The 15,855-nt window shown below is 41.3% G+C and overlaps 1 protein-coding gene across 1 annotated transcript in view; it reads right to left on the reverse strand.

Annotated features, from left to right (window-relative positions):
• Positions 1 to 15,855, reverse strand: part of stau2 (staufen double-stranded RNA binding protein 2) — an 86,804-nt gene that overhangs the window by 48,922 nt on the left and 22,027 nt on the right. Inside the window, exons 7-10 of the mRNA XM_023416981.2 lie at positions 10,982 to 11,089; positions 4,165 to 4,377; positions 3,594 to 3,731; positions 57 to 185 (exon numbers count right to left, since the gene is read on the reverse strand). Of these exons, the coding sequence (XP_023272749.1) occupies positions 57 to 185; positions 3,594 to 3,731; positions 4,165 to 4,377; positions 10,982 to 11,089 (588 nt within the window). The remainder of the gene's footprint in view (positions 1 to 56; positions 186 to 3,593; positions 3,732 to 4,164; positions 4,378 to 10,981; positions 11,090 to 15,855) is intronic.

A 15,855-nucleotide genomic window follows, 5' to 3' on the forward strand; every position in this document is an offset into this window, starting at 1 on the left:
ACTGGCTGTAAAATATACATGTTATACAGTAGACAGCAGTAAAGCCGAGCTCGTACCTCAGTGGGGTTCTGTGGGACTGTGGAGGCCTTGTATCCCAGCTGCAGCAACATCGCCTCGGCTGCGTTCCGCTTGGCCACCTTCTTGTTGGGTCCTGTTCCCGTGGCGACCTCGTTATTCACCTTCACCTGCATGTGCACGGATGCAAACACACGCACAGGAGCAGACACACAAACACGCACGTGTCAAAGCGCATACACGTGAAATACAGATATGCAGATGAAAGGCAACATTTTCAGATTCCTGCCTTTGCTCTAGTTTTCACACTTTCAGTCATGAACACTTTGCTTCGCTTTCTGAGTCGAATCAGCCGTGCAATTTACATCGCACAAAAAACGCTCCAAGTCAAGTGTTTGTTTTTCAGTGATCCCAAAACATTAAATCTGTCTACACAGAATGTAAGCAGATATTTCCAAGAGAATATCAGACGTCGTTATGTTATGCAAACAGACAATTACACTGTACAAATAACATTCTGGGAGCCAAACCCTGTGAACAGCCAGGCCTCAGTGCACTTACTCAAAGTGGTCTGACATGCTCAGTAAGTGCTCGCCTGAATGCATCAAGTAGGCCACAACATACAAGGAAAGAAAACCTTAATAAATTACGAAATTACTAAAATAAACACAACAACTCTTGTTTTTTTTAATTGTAAATGATGATCACCCCCATAAATGCTTCTGACACAAAGTGGAGCCTTTTTCTGTAACTAGTGATGGCTTCAGACAAAAGATCCAAAAACAGAGACTCATTTGAGCCCTGCTGCTTACTGAGGGAAACAATGTGGAAATTTTAGAAGAGTGAGTGGACTGCACAAAAGGAACACACACTCGCAGGGCTTAATGTGTGTATCAAAGAGGCATGGAGAATAGGTTTGAGGCCGAATTTGATGCCTGATGCTAAAAGAAGCTCTGTCCGTCTTATGAAAGAAAAGGTTTACGGAAAGAGAGACAAAGAGTGAGAGTTTGACTGAGACAGAAAGAGAAACTGCAGCTAAAATGTTGCGCGTACGTTTAAGTGGACTGGGTTACACCAGCTCTACTTGTTGTTTGTCTTATACAGACTTCTGACTTGGGTTGACTCATGCTGACACAAACTGATTATAGCAACAGTAGTAACAACCAAAAGACAACACTTACACTTGTCTTCAAATCTAAATGTTCACTATTAACAAAGCATAATGTCTGTTTTATATTATGTCTTTCGTGATTGCAGTCCAGGTTTTGCATATTTTTATATTTTCCTTTCTACCAAAAGAGACTGTGAAACACTTTGGTTTGTAAAGCAGTTTTCAATCATTCTGTCATCCACAGACACTGTAGACATCTGGACTATAACCTGGTCACTGCAATACCATTTACATGGCTCACAGTGAAACAGTTTAAAAAGAAGCCTGACTTTACATAATGTTCTTGATTATCAGGTTCAGTTTGAGAGGATGTGCGATGAATGAACCTAAATGAAACAGGAAAACTCATTCATTTGAAGGGATGTGTCTCTGAGTTTTCAGAATAATGCTTTAATCTTGTATTAAGTGAGTTATTAGCATGCATGTACTAAGAGAGACTGGCAGTTAGTGAGAAAGCTTTAACGTTCAAGCCTGTAAAAGTGACGGGGGTTAAATAGAGACAGACAATGTCAATTCCAATCAAAAACGAGGCAGATTCAAATTTAAGGCTGAGAATAACGTATCAGCGACGAGTCTAAACCACGGCAGGTTTACAATAACTTATAGCAAGCTGTTTTCCTGTCATCTCGTAATGATGTGGCTTTTATATACATGACCTAATGCAGCTCTGACAAAAAGGTAACTGTGATGAGAATCCTTCCTCAGACAAAGTCCCTGCTCTGTTTACTGGATTAGTGATAAACAGCAAATCATCCATAACTTTGTTAAGGGTTAAAGGTCGCTGCTGTAGCAAGACCATGAAATTTTATTCTGTTAATGAATACTGGCCCCTTGCTACACCACCACAGTTCTGAAGCACAGAAGACAGTCTGTGCGCTTTCTTTACTAGTAACAACAGCTTGAAATGGCAATTTAATAGTATAAAAGAGTTGGCTGCTCCACCGAGGAAAACAGGCCTGTAAAGATGGATGTTCTTCTATTCTGAGCTTTAACTGCACGCAATAAAAATAATGAATATTAAACAGAACTCTTCAGGGGGGAATGGGGAGGATGGGAGACAGGGAGGGTGAGTGAGGGAGGAGTAGAGAGAGAGAGTAAAGAAGCCAGCAGGAGTACAAAGAGATCCAAGACTACATCAGTGTACAGAACAGACTTTCTGACTAAATTATAAACCATCTTCTACATACAAAATGGTACTAGAGCTAAAAATCTATTTATATGTGGTGAAAAGCTATAAACAGCTGCACTACAAGCTTTGATATCCAAAATAACTTTCAATTATGTACTTGAACATTAAGCAATAACACATTTACACAGTCACTGTTAACAATCTTTGCAGCTGATAACAGATAAAGAAAAAAAAAATGTATTAAAAAAAGGAACTGTACAGCTCGATAAATATTTTCTATATAAAGCTGGTTAATGGTTTCAGAGTTTTGTTTCTCCATGTAAGTTTAGCTTTGTTTGAACATAGTGGAGGAATTGTAAAAAAATGGGTTGCACCATACAGGTAAGTTACAACGTTCTTAAAATGTACACCTCCCCCGAGCAAGTGTAGAGAAAAACACGTTTCTAAAACATAACATAAATGACACTCTGCATGTACGTCTAGTGTCGGTTAGTGCTGGTATCACTTCATTGCTTGTAATAGAAGCTTGGAAATGTTCAGGTGTTGATATTGGCAGGATGTTTTCACAGAGATAGATTGTCAAGTCCATTGTAAGTCTCCTAATTTCTAGTTAGTAGTGTTATAGTATAAATGCAGATGGTGCAAATGACCAAAGTGGAGAGTTCAGTCTGACACTAACTTGTTACAACATGGGAGAATGTTCAGTTGGTGCAACAGGCTGCAGAAATGGGAGGCAGAGCAAAGGCCTGATGTGTACTCATGATGTTAACCCTATTTGCCTCGGGCCTTGTGCTACAACATGGAGTATATTGGTCGCATACAGGATTGGCTTGGGAGTGCACACATGACAGAAATAGGAAACCAGATCATAGTCTCACGAGGAAACTAAGAAACATGTGTTCTTGTGTAAAGAGGTTATATAATGCTGCTGACTTCCTTTGGCCAGACAGAGAGGGTTTACTGTTGTTATTGCTATTGGCTTGTTCTCTGTTTTGAACTTACTCCCAACAAGGTAATAAAGCACCTTCCAAACCATATTCTTCATCCACCAACTCATGCTCCGATCATTTGATTAATCCATTACAGTAAAATTCAGCAGATTAATTAAGCTCCTGTTTTTCCTGGGCTCAAATAAATTCCCCATCCTTCTCCATCTCAGTCTCACTTCATTTAGATTAGTCTGCATTAGCTAAAACTGTCAGGAAACCTGTTTCTTGTCGCAGCATACACTCTAAGGGTGAGAAACTGAAAAGATTATCAAACAAATCTATCTTTTACCTGCATGATGAACTCCCGGCGCCGGGGCATCCCCCTCTCTGACAGCAGCAGGTATTCGGGCTCCTTCTCCTTTTTGGCCTGTTGGATCTGGGCCAGACGGCTGATTGGGTTCATGCCCTGGCCATAGTCTGGTCCCGTCTGGCAGAAGAAGAGGAAAGAGAGAGAGAGAGCGATCAATTCCAATTGTCAAATTAATTTATTGTGTTTTCAAAATTGTTGGCAGTCTCCTGAGCTTAACTGATAAGAGGAAAGGAAAGGATATGATATCAGATTCAACAGATAGATGCAAAAGATATGGAGACAAGTAGGATAACACAGGAAATTAGTAGGAAAAAAAAAAAAATCTCACAATATCTTATTTCACAGGTTTGTTTGAATGTCAGTGACACTTCCGCTGGATATTTCTGCTGTACAAGGGGGTGTTATGATAGAAGTTTACTGTATCTTGAGCACAGATGCCTTCAGCGTGTCAAAAATGTCTCTGATTTACATGACCATTTCAATTCACAGAATTTAACCATAGCCTGCCTTTACACCCAAACCCTTGCTTGTCCCTCCACAGCTGCGGTACCTTGAGGATGGTCTTGGTGCGTTTCTTGTAGTGCGTCTTGGGTTTCTCCACAGCGGGGATGAAGGGCAGCTTCTTCAGGTCCTGCAGGATGGACAGAGCGGCACGCTTCTTGGACAGCTTCTTGCTGTTGCCCTCGCCCTCAGCGGAGAACTCCCCCACGGTGACGCGAGTCAGGAAGCTTTTCATGTGTGGGGGGCCACTCTCCTTCAACACCTGGTGACACCCGGTGGAAATAAGGGACTTGTGTAAATGAAATTAGCATATATACCACATATAAAGAAAACAGACATTTGAGAGACAGAGCAGAAAAGACAAGAAAATGAATCTGAATATGTGTGAGTGTTTTTGTTATGCACGATATGTGTGAGTGCGTGTGTGCAGCGCGCTCTGCAAGCAGCTACACCAGGTGGTCCAAAACATCTGCTCTCGATGGTCACAGTGCTACCCACCCATATGCGCGTGTGTTATTCATATACAAAACACACACACGCACACACTGACGCACAAGCGCACATATCAAGAGTAACATGTTCCTAGATGACAGTCTCTAGTGATGAAGGCTCAGTTTCCTTCCTCCAGCCTCTGGTCACCTGGGAGACCTAAAACAAACACCGGCTGGCGTTAGGTCATGCTTCTGCAATCACATCCACTTCCTGTGAAGTCCAAGAACAGTGTGTGAGTGTGCGTATGTGTGTGTAGCAGGTGGGGTTCTCCCCAACCTTATTTAGAAAAACATACTGGCGGAAGAATTAAGTTTCACTCACTTACTGAGTCCAACAGTACATTTTCAGCTAATGCTGTCGCCTTTTCAATTCGTAGCTCGCCGACTTTCTCCCTCGCTCTCCCTCCAGCTACAGACGTTGCGTGGAAGTGTTTCTTTGGATTTTCTCATACCCCCCCCCCCATCTCCCCCCTCTTCATTTGAGCTCAATTTGTGGTGCAGAAAGCACAAATTGGAGCAATCAGATGCAATCTAGAAACAGTTAATTTGAACCCAGTGACCGATAAAACAGATTAAAATGATAAGCGGAACCTTGAGCATTCCTCGCATTCTTCACACATCAACACAGACTAATACCAGTCCTTGAAGAGAACAAAGGATAATGTGTGCAAACCCCTCCTTCCCTGCTACATAACAATAGCTGCAGAATTTAGTATTTTCTTCAATTAAACTAAAATGACAAAGCAAGTTTGGTGGATGAAAAGCAAACAAAGAAAGGTCAAACCCAAATGCTTGTTAAATGTATCCAGAAATAATAATAAATAAAACTACAGATCTATGCAGACAGATCAATGCCCATAACTCCTACCACATAGACAAGACACTCAGCCTGTTACTGCAGAATATAAAAAAATTGATTTGCTGTAAAATTGCATTTAATTTAGGTTTCTTCATCCCACTTTCTAAGTAGGTAACTGCAGGACATTCTTGTTAACACTGCTGACACTGGGCCTCGTGTTTGCTGTCAGTGTACCTGTTAGCCTGTCAGCATTCCTGCACAATGAGTTTTAAGTATACAGTACGTAAGGATGTGTGTTGCAGAGAAGCCTTGGAGCACTAGCCGTCTAAGCTAATAGCCAACCTCTCTCCCACCCAGGGGATCTGCTCTGGTCTTGCTCATCACCAGAAAAAGGAAACACAACATGGCAGCTTCTCGTGCATTACAACATTCAATGGGACTGGAAACGTCCCCATTTCTGAGCTGTTTCATCTTTGTTGATGGTGTTGATAATGACGCTACACATCACTGGCCACTGGTCAGCTGAGATTATGTCACTCGGAGAAAAATATGAGCTACTACCAAAATATGGACAAGCTGATGCAAGTCTCTGATGAGTCTTCTTCAGCTGTCCTAATTTTGTAGCTGTTCTCAATCACTCACCCAAGCGTTCACTCCCTCCTTGTCCATCACAGGCTCCTTTAAACATGTGTAACTGTTCAGCTTATGTGGTTGAGCAAGATGGTAGGGTAGCCGAGACATAAACAGTGTTGCACCAGAGGATGAATCTGCACAAATGCTTATTTTCCTCACACAAACACAAGTGCTTACAATGTCTTCAAGTTATGGAAACGAGGATGGTGTTCTTTGATGTTTGTTTTCCTTTTCTGAACACTCCCTTCAAAGTAAAAGACTGGAAACTTGCAAAAAATACCGCAGAATAAGTGATGGACAAGCGCTGCAGTGATAAGATTCATATGTGTTGTTTAAGGTGAAAACATGCAATTATGGACAAAAAGCAACAGCTCAAATGTGGCCTTCATAGGTTTATGGTATAGTCAACAAACAGTATGAGACAAAGTGTGTATCTGTGCACACGTCACACACTCTTGGCCCAGGACGGCGGCAGACGAGCTGCAGTCAGTCTCCTGGCAGACGACACGGGATCTGCGCCACGCCGATGGGATTTCAGTACTTTCATTCATTTACACGCGCACACCCACACCCACACCCACACACACACACATACATGCAAACAAACACACAAACACACCTGTCTCCCACCTAATGACAAGGATCAGGTTGTACACAGGAAACGCTTTTTTTTTCAGTCCCCTTCTCTTCTTGTCTCTTCATCTCTTCTTTTTCAAACATGGGAGGCCTTCTCTTCGGCTTCTCATGGAGACATTAATACCCTGAGCAGTCTGAGGATATGTGCATGCGAGACCTCAGGTACTCTGGAAGAGGAGGCTATGGGAGCAGGGCAGGACAATGGTCGGGACTGGGAGAGGGAAGAAAGGCTCTTTTGTGATGAGTAGTGGATGGACAAGCCCTGAGGGAAGCTGCTTCTTGTAAGATGGGTGGTTCTTGGCCCGGACCCTCTTTTCTTGTGTCCTCTTTGGAAAAGGAGCCTCCGATCCAACACACAAGCTGTGATTTATAGATTGGTTCCTCTTTGATGCTGACATCTGTTTGATATTGCCTGACGGGCGGATTAAATGAGCCAACTGCCTCTCAGGGTGGCGGCGACCCTCATCGTTGCAGAGGGATGGGAAAGCAGACACTCGCTAGCAGTGACTCACGAGTAATTTCATGCCCCAGTGAGGGCAGGGATGAGATGATGTGAAAACATGGCTGCTGCGAACGGCGTTCACATGAGAGATGACCATTATGGTTCTGTGTAGGATCCATGAATGCATAACTGTGCGTGTATGTGTGTGAGTATGAGAGTTTGACTGGGGGTGTGGGAGTGTAACATTTCTTCTCAGAGCATCAAAGAAGACACGGTAAAGAGGATGTGACATGGCAGGAAAGGAGATGAGGCCAAACTTTGTCTAATGAGTTATAATGTAATAGAACCAATGGGCAAAAAGAGACCCATAGAGACATGTAATTCATACTTGGTCTCCAGCCACGGCGTAGTGGCAGGGTGAGAGCATATTGCACGCAACATGCTGATTGAGGATGAAAATGAATCTGCTGGAGAGCTATCAGGAGTATGAGGCGGACAGAAAGGTATGTAATGCCAGGAGAGGGAGATGATGATTGCAGCTTGGCCTTCAGACAGTTTAGTTTGACATGGCACAGGAAAACAAATGTGGTGTGACTGATATGCAGAGATGGAGAACAAAATGAACATCTTCATGCGCGAGGTTTTAGCAGAACGAAAATAAAAAGACGGCACCTAAGGAAACAAAACTGTTTCCACTTTCTGTCTCTTACTTCAAATCAGGAAATCTATTTGCAGCACAGGAAAGGCTGAGCAAATCCAGCAAAACACTGCTGACACGAGGGCCCACAAATCATAATAGGCAGTGAAATAGGCAAAGAATATTAGCTGTTGATGGAGATGTAGATGTAGATAGATGGTGAAAGAAAGACAAAGTGGGAGAGGAAGCACAGTGAGAGAAGTTACTGATTTACTGCTCATCACACAGCAGTAATGAACAGCCAGTCTCCAGACTGACAGTAAGCAGAAGAGAGACTGATTGGAGGAATGTGGCTGTGGTCTGCTTTTTTTTTTTTTTTTTTTTTAAAAACAAAAGAAACAACGCCACTCTCAGCTTCCAGTTCAGAAGGACTAAAATTGAAAGTGGAGTAAATGCTGTCAATGACAAAGACATGACAGATAATGAATCACATCAATCCAGATTTAGCTGGCTGAAATTATTAATAGCAGTTCCAGGAAGGATGGCCATGTCATGCTCTGATGAGCAAATGTGTTTTTGAACAAAGAAGAGAGATTTGAGGGGGGGGGGTGCAAAAGGGAGGATTGGACTGCTTTCCAGATATTTTTTCCAATGTTGTGTAAACTCTTATTAGCAAGAAAAGTCAACAGAGTGAGGAGAGTCTCCCTCCCTTCCTTCCATCCCAGTCTCCATTTCCTCTCACCCCCAATCCGCCTATCCCCCTAGCCTCAACACGCTACCGCCCTGTGTGTGATTTTTGGGAATGATGGCAGGAGAGGTGGAAGGGAGGGATTCTGTGGAGGAAGGGAGGGGGCACACAGAGTAAACTGAGCCTCCCTTGTTTTTGGCACCTTGCAGAGTGCAGAAGAAGAAGAGGGAGCAATGAGGGAGAGAATATTGGATGAGTCAGCTAAGATATGGTGAAAGCCAAGGAGAACGGACCCAGCAGGTCATGTAAGGACACACTGGAGTTCTTAGTGGATTTAGAAAAAGTTGGGGGCAGTGGCTCTAGTGGTTAAAAAAGCACTGGTAGGATTCCCTGTAACATCCAGAGGAGTCTCATTGTGCAAAACTAAAACCCTGAGTAAGGCAGTTAACCCGCATCATATCCAGGCGAACATGCCAGCAGGAGATTGTAGCAGCACTGGGCAGTTCCCAGCTTACTTTATCAAGGACACAAACCCTCTGCCAAAAGCTTTTCCCAAGGGCAGCTGTGAATAAGAATATGTTCTTGTCTGAACCAGCAAGCCAACACAAAGGTGGCTTAAGATTCATTTCCTCTGATGGTCACTGCATGTTTGTGTGGTAAACTGACTGAGAATGAAATCCATTACTGTAATACACACACTAGGATTTCCGACAGCTGTTTATGGAAATGGTGGGCTGCTTCTTAAGAACTGATGACAGTCTTTTCTCTCTCTCAAGTTTTAAGAGATGTGTACATCTTTCATAAATAAAGATCAGACGCCCGTTGGGATCTGCAAGGACCGCAAAAAAAAAAAAAACGATAAACCTCTCGCAGTGCGGAAATGTCAGTCACAGTTTATGCTGCAGGTGTGTGAGAAATGGCTCCACGCACATGCGAGAGAGTAGAAGCACTGAAGCACAGCATCTCCAACTGGAAGTACTTGTATATAATGCATTGAACTTAAAGTGATTTGACGCTTGATATTCAGCAGATAGATTGTATTTTATACAACGTTTATTTAATCAGGTAGTCTCATTGAGATCAAGAGAGGCTTGAGTAAGGAAAAACCTGAGGGAAGATGCTGTAAACCATAAGACTGTCTCAATGACTCCCATCAGAAGTTGTTTCAGAGAGGAGCATGGGGCCACAGCTCTGCCTTTCTCTCTGTCTGCCCCTCACAATGGATCACGCAGGTGAGCATATCAAATGTCTACATGAAACTGAAGGCGGAAGTTAAAATACAAATTTTAAATTATGACTTCTGACTTTTGATTAAATCACACTTTAACTCTGGACTGTGCGAGATGGAGGGATGGGGTGTGGCATCAAAAAGCAAGATGTTGAAAGATGTTTTTTCAAGTGTGTGTCTGTTTGTTTGGTTGTTTTCTAATTGCAGGGTCCATACTCAACTTATTTAATTTCATATCTATTGTGGGTTCATCATTAATTGATGTTGTGATGTGTCCAGATCCCAAGGTCATCAGACGTCATGTCACATTGAATTACAGAGAAATGTGTGCAAAATACTGCACAAATTTTATGTGCCATTTTATGTAGCACAGAAGCCATTAAAAAAAGATATCTTAGGTGTGAATATTAAGCACAAGCGCGACAGTGGAACCTTCGGTAACCTCATAATGCTCTGTTTATGTTGAAACTGGTGTCAGAGACCTTACTTGTTGTATTGGATTGCGGCATATTGTAATGGTATGCGAAATAATGTAATAACACACGTGATGTTTCCATCAAACATATTAGCTAAACAGGGGATAAAATAAGAGGAATATTGGTTCAAGTTGTTAAAGAAAGGTTTTTAAAAAAGTTTGTCTATTTATTGCTTTTAAGCAGATTTTATTTAATTTCATGGGAAAGTACAGTATGGATACTAAATTTATTTAATCTTGCAGTACCGGATGATCCACACTGATCACCACTTTATCAGCTGAGTCACCCACAAAGTCACTGGATCCACTTCACTAAAACCCATACTGATGTCGCACATCAGTCCAGGAACATTTTGAACTTAGAACCATGAGAATTTCCACAAGCCATAAAAAAAACAAGTGATCCGTCCAAGAATTCCTGTTTGCACATTTCTTTTAAACCACGTTTGAGATAAGTGACCTCACTGATGTAAAAAAAAATTAAGCAAAACTGGATAAACACACATCGTCACACAGATTACATTTTATTATTATTGCGGGTAAAGACTTATCAGTGTGACTCCTTCAAGTTTTTCTGTGATATCTTCTCACGGAACTAATGAGTTGTTTAGTTTTTGTAATACTTACCGCTCTATAACTTGCACAAACCCAGGGATTACATCATGACTAATCATATGTCCCCCTCAGTCCATAGCCTTATCCTCATTTCCTGTTCATTCATGTTATAACTTCTAGGAAACACATGACTTACAATTTACTGTAGCCCCGATGATAACAGCGTCATTTGGCCTTATTTTTGTGGGGATATGTGTTATAACTACGTCATGTCTTTCTCACCTCAAAGTTGACAGATAAGTTCCTCTTGAGGGCAATTTCATAGACCAGGCTGATCTCGGATTTGCTGGCATCAGTGCCTTCCTCTGTCTCCCCTTTCTCTTCTGGGTTCTGGAAAACAATGTCACAAAAAATAAAATAAAATAAATCAGACGTCAAAGTGGTAAAAGAAGACCTACTGATTGTTAATGCTCACACTTGTGTTGCTTCTAGGTAATAGGTATCAAGATGCTCATAACACAAGTCATAGTACTATTTCTCATTATTAGATTTTCCCTTCAGTCACAATTTCGAAAACTTGATGTTCCTTTCCCTCTGACCTGCATGTAAGAAAACACACATACACTCACACAGAGGGAGAACTGTCAGGGGGTAAAGTTACATCTATTATTCATGAACTGTCAAGAATGCCATGACTACAGCTAAAATTCAAAAGTGCAACATCCACCAAGTTTGCATCGCTGTTATGGTGAATGCAAATGAGAGCAAGAGCCTCTGACATCATTTAGATTCGTGTTTGGAAGTATTATGGTTTTCCAGTAAATGAGAAACACACAGAAAAAGATGTATTGGATAAGACCATGAATAACTGTGGAGAATGTTCAACCGCCTATATGTCAGATGACATGTCAGTGGGAAAAGAAGGCTACATTGATGATGCAAAGTCTTTTGCAACGGCGTTATCAAAGTGTGTCTGCTGTTGCTGAGTGAGTGATAACGTTGAATAAGTGATGAAGTTACAATAGCGGTCAGCTCAGTGTTGGACTTTTCCTACTGGCTGTTGCCGTTGCAAAAATGATTTGGCCATTTTGAACATTTTCTATTATTTCATCATGGGGCGTTTATAACGGATTCACAACAGTTTTCATTTCCAGAGCCCTTCAGTGACTTTTTTCTTAGAAAAGCACCTAGCAACAAATCAAGCTGCATTTTGGAAAAAAAAACTTCGTTACTTTCCATAGAAACGAGTCGCCAGTACAGCCCTGTGAGCCTGAGGCACATCTCTGTCTAAGCCTACTCTGTCCAGTGAGTGGTAGACAGGCGGAGCAGCAGTTTTGATACCGACAGAGGCTGAGAGTTTTGTGAAAGACAAAATAAGAAAGACATTCTGTCTCTTCAAACTTTCTCTCTGAGTGATCATTTCACAAGTACATATAGCCAAAATCACAGCACAGCCATTCTCTCTTATATGTATGGTGATTTTTGTCAGACAATGTCACAGTTATAAAATTTCAACATGGCAGAGCAGCAGCTTGGAAATGGCTTTGAAGTGACTGCTGGTTAACATGTAGTATTCATCGGCCAAGTTGCGCTACTTCATACTTGCTCTGTGGTATGACAACAGACACAGAAAAATGTGTCAATAAAACAACTTTGTAATTAATGTAGAGAAATAATCAGATATTATCTTTAGATTTATCTAAGTTTTATCAATTTTAAAGCAAGTATTATGCTAATTGAGCCACTATTTAATGTTGAGTTTTTTTTAATAAAATGGAAGGAAAATGTATCTGTTTTTTTCCAATGTACAAAAAAATAATAGACCATGACCCCAAAATAGTGGCTCATATCAAAGACTTTTCAGATTTACACACCTAGAGTGTGGATGTCCGCCAAGCTGCTGCAACAAGAGGCCTGTCTGTTTTCTGTCTAAGATCCTTATCTGATATGGGATTGAGATGTCAGTATTCCTGGACATGACTGGTGGTCCTCTGTCTGCACAGGAAGGTATCTTATAGGGGGTGGTCCACTAAATTTGAGAATTATTGCATATAAACTCTCTGTTCTTGATAGACAAACTATTATTTGTGAACATCAAGAACCGTCTCGCCCTCAAAACAGAAACTGGAGAACAAGGACCCAGAAGGAAAGGATTGTTAAGGTCAGTGGGAAAGCACCAGCAGATTTTATTGGGATAACTACATATTTGTTGGTTCCAGATAGACCTAACAACATTGCTATGTTAAAAATAATTTTTTTTTCAATCCACAAAATTTGACGCCCATGAATCTATGAAGTAATTCTGGACTTAATACCAGATGACTCTAGTCTGAGCCTTCAGTCACTTTAGCAGTTTTTGAATAACTAAGTCAGCTGTTTAAATATGGATCAGACAGACTAAATCTATTATAATTAGAAGTATAAGTTTGAGGAATTCTTAAATAGATCACTATATGCCTATAAAATACAGTATTGCTATTTGTCCCTTCTACTAATAAAGAAACAAACCTTTAGTTCACTCCATAGAGATCATATCATCAGCCATACAAGGGGCTTTTTGGTGCCAATTGTCTATGGGAATATAGAGTGCTGTCTCGATCTTTATCTTTTCATGTCCAGCTCTTTGTCTGATTAAGTCTGAAAGGCTGTGGTCTTTCCCTTTGGGCTCCTTCCCTTCTCCTTCTCATTGTGTGACCTGATACGTCGCATGATTCATACTGCGAGATCTCTTGGATTTCACAGGAAACAGTCACGTGGTCCGATGCACCTACCGCACTGGGACGAAAAGACTTGGTGCTGGCGAGAGGTGTGCTTTCTTGTGCGTGTGCTGAGACATACATCATCTGCCTCTTGTATATACGTATGTGGACACAAGAGACACCTGAGAGTGAGTCAGTCCAAAAAGCCCTTTCTTCTAGTTTTCTTGTATCCGTGGTTTTCATGGTTACATTTTCCTCTGCTGCCGTTTCCAGCGTCCTTGATATATGTGATTAAGAGTGTGACTCCTCTCTCAAGGCTGCAATATCAAGCCACTGGTTATAAGCTGCTGCGTGTGTCTGTGAGTGTGTATCCGTGTTCAAATTGGAATAAGCAAGCAGATCAGCAACCTTCTTGTGACAAAGACAAATAGAGGGTTAAAACTGACTTTGGTGCTGCTTCTACATATGGATGTTGTATAAGCAAGCGAAGAACCCATATAGTGCTCTGAGACATTAACACTCACCCTGAAGGAGCCGTTTCAATGAGCAGTGACTGTGGGCGAACAGAATACTTCGTATTCACATCTATGCGCTTGGGAAACTGATTTCGTAATAGAAGAAAATCATTCAAGATCAAAGGATGGGAAGAGGGGCTTCCCCGTAGACAGAACAACATCAATCTTAGTAAAGTAACTTTATTGTAAAGGGCACAGTTTCACGCGTCTAAATATATTCATGACCATGCAACCTTGCTCCTAGGAACTGATGATACAGATTTCCTCTCATAAATGCCCCAGTCAAACCACTTATTATGAGAAAAACAAACTGTTTTTCTCAAGGAGGACAGGAAGTGCACTTCAAATGTCATGATTTCAATAACATCACCAGTATCTAAACCCACTAGCACTGGATTTACGAGTTAGTCAGCAGTTTCATTACCCAAAGTCCTGTGAAGTTGGAGTTATTTCTTTTGTGTTTCCTAGGGTTACATATTGTTGTTCTATCAGTGTAAAAACACTCTAATTAAAGCGTCACTGATATTTACTTGTGGTCTTCCTCAAAATAAAGGTTTGACAGCCCTTGGTGAAAAGGAACACTTTTACCCTGAGGGTGTCCACACACTTACACATGTAGGAACACACACACTCACGCGGAGACAGAATGACAGACATATACTGTAGACACAATGTGCCTCAATTTGTAAAGCAAGACTCAGAAGCAGCGGCAAACAAAGAGCTCATTTATGGAGGCCAACGCCACAAGACAGCAAGTCAGGCAAGAGAGAGGAGCCAAAGCGTTTTGAATAACCATCAGCAATGCCAGGCGTTGAAGATATGCGGTAATTTGATTTCCGGTGGGAGATTATAACAACAGTTAACAGCTATGCCTGAGGGGAAACTCTGGAAAGGTACAGTGACATTGGGAGTAAGTTCAAAGAAAAAGGACAAAAAAAAAAAAAACATAAAAAAAAAAAAAACGAGGGACAGATAATACATCTCTGCCAGGTGCAAACTAAAACTATGGAGATTGAAGGGCTTAAATTATACATTAGAGTAATTAGAGATGAGGTGGATTTGGATTCAATCTGATGAAAGCTGGTTATGCATTCATCTCAGCAACTGCAAAAAAAAAAACTGCATAACTCTTTAGAGCCTCTCCACGGAGAGCACAAACAGATCAGCAGTGCAAATCCTGACTTTTCATTAAGGGTAGAGTTTTCAAGTCGGACGGGGTCAAGTGGAGAGACAGAGTCTTCTGGGGTGAGAGCAGTCACATGCTGAAGGGTTGAGGCTGGGATGATTGGTGGAGAATTAAAGTGGAGAGTGGAATGACCTTTTACACAGCGAGTGAAAGACAGCCCTTTAGGTTTGGAGTGGAGCAGCTTTGTGTACATTAGTGAACGTATAATGTTAACATATTAGCTACACAGTAGAGTTAAAACGATCGGGCAATCGACTGATCATTTGACAGACAGTAAGTAAATCTTGGCTGATAATTGTAAATCACATCATTATTTTTTTACATTTGAAATAGAAATGTGATGCTTTTCAGTGTAACCATTTGACGTGACCGAATGTTGAGTACAAGTGAAGAAACCTCCACTCTGCACTTGGTAATACACAGCACCAAACGTGACAGGAGTGGCTACTTGTTGAATGATGGTTGTGTCTGAAGGGAGTGAGACACTGAATGTGAAAATCACTTGCCCTTGGAGGATAAAGCTGGGGACATTTTATATTTTTTATATTTTGTATTATCTCTGTAGCCAAAGTAGCATTACAGTACATACAATAGCTTATTTGTCTGTCATATAGCTCTGTTGTTAAAAACAGATTTGCACACTTTTCTCCATTATGTTGAAAATGGGCACTGGAGAGTTTTCAAGTCACTGTCAGAAATTACGAAACTATACAAATACTACTGTGTTAGGCCTGCTTAAAGGTAATGGCTGCGTCA

The sequence above is a fragment of the Seriola lalandi genome, unplaced genomic scaffold (genome assembly GCF_002814215.2).
Source record: "Seriola lalandi dorsalis isolate HSWRI2012SDOR001 ecotype SW California unplaced genomic scaffold, Sedor1 jcf7180002054570, whole genome shotgun sequence".
NCBI lineage: Eukaryota > Metazoa > Chordata > Actinopteri > Carangiformes > Carangidae > Seriola > Seriola lalandi.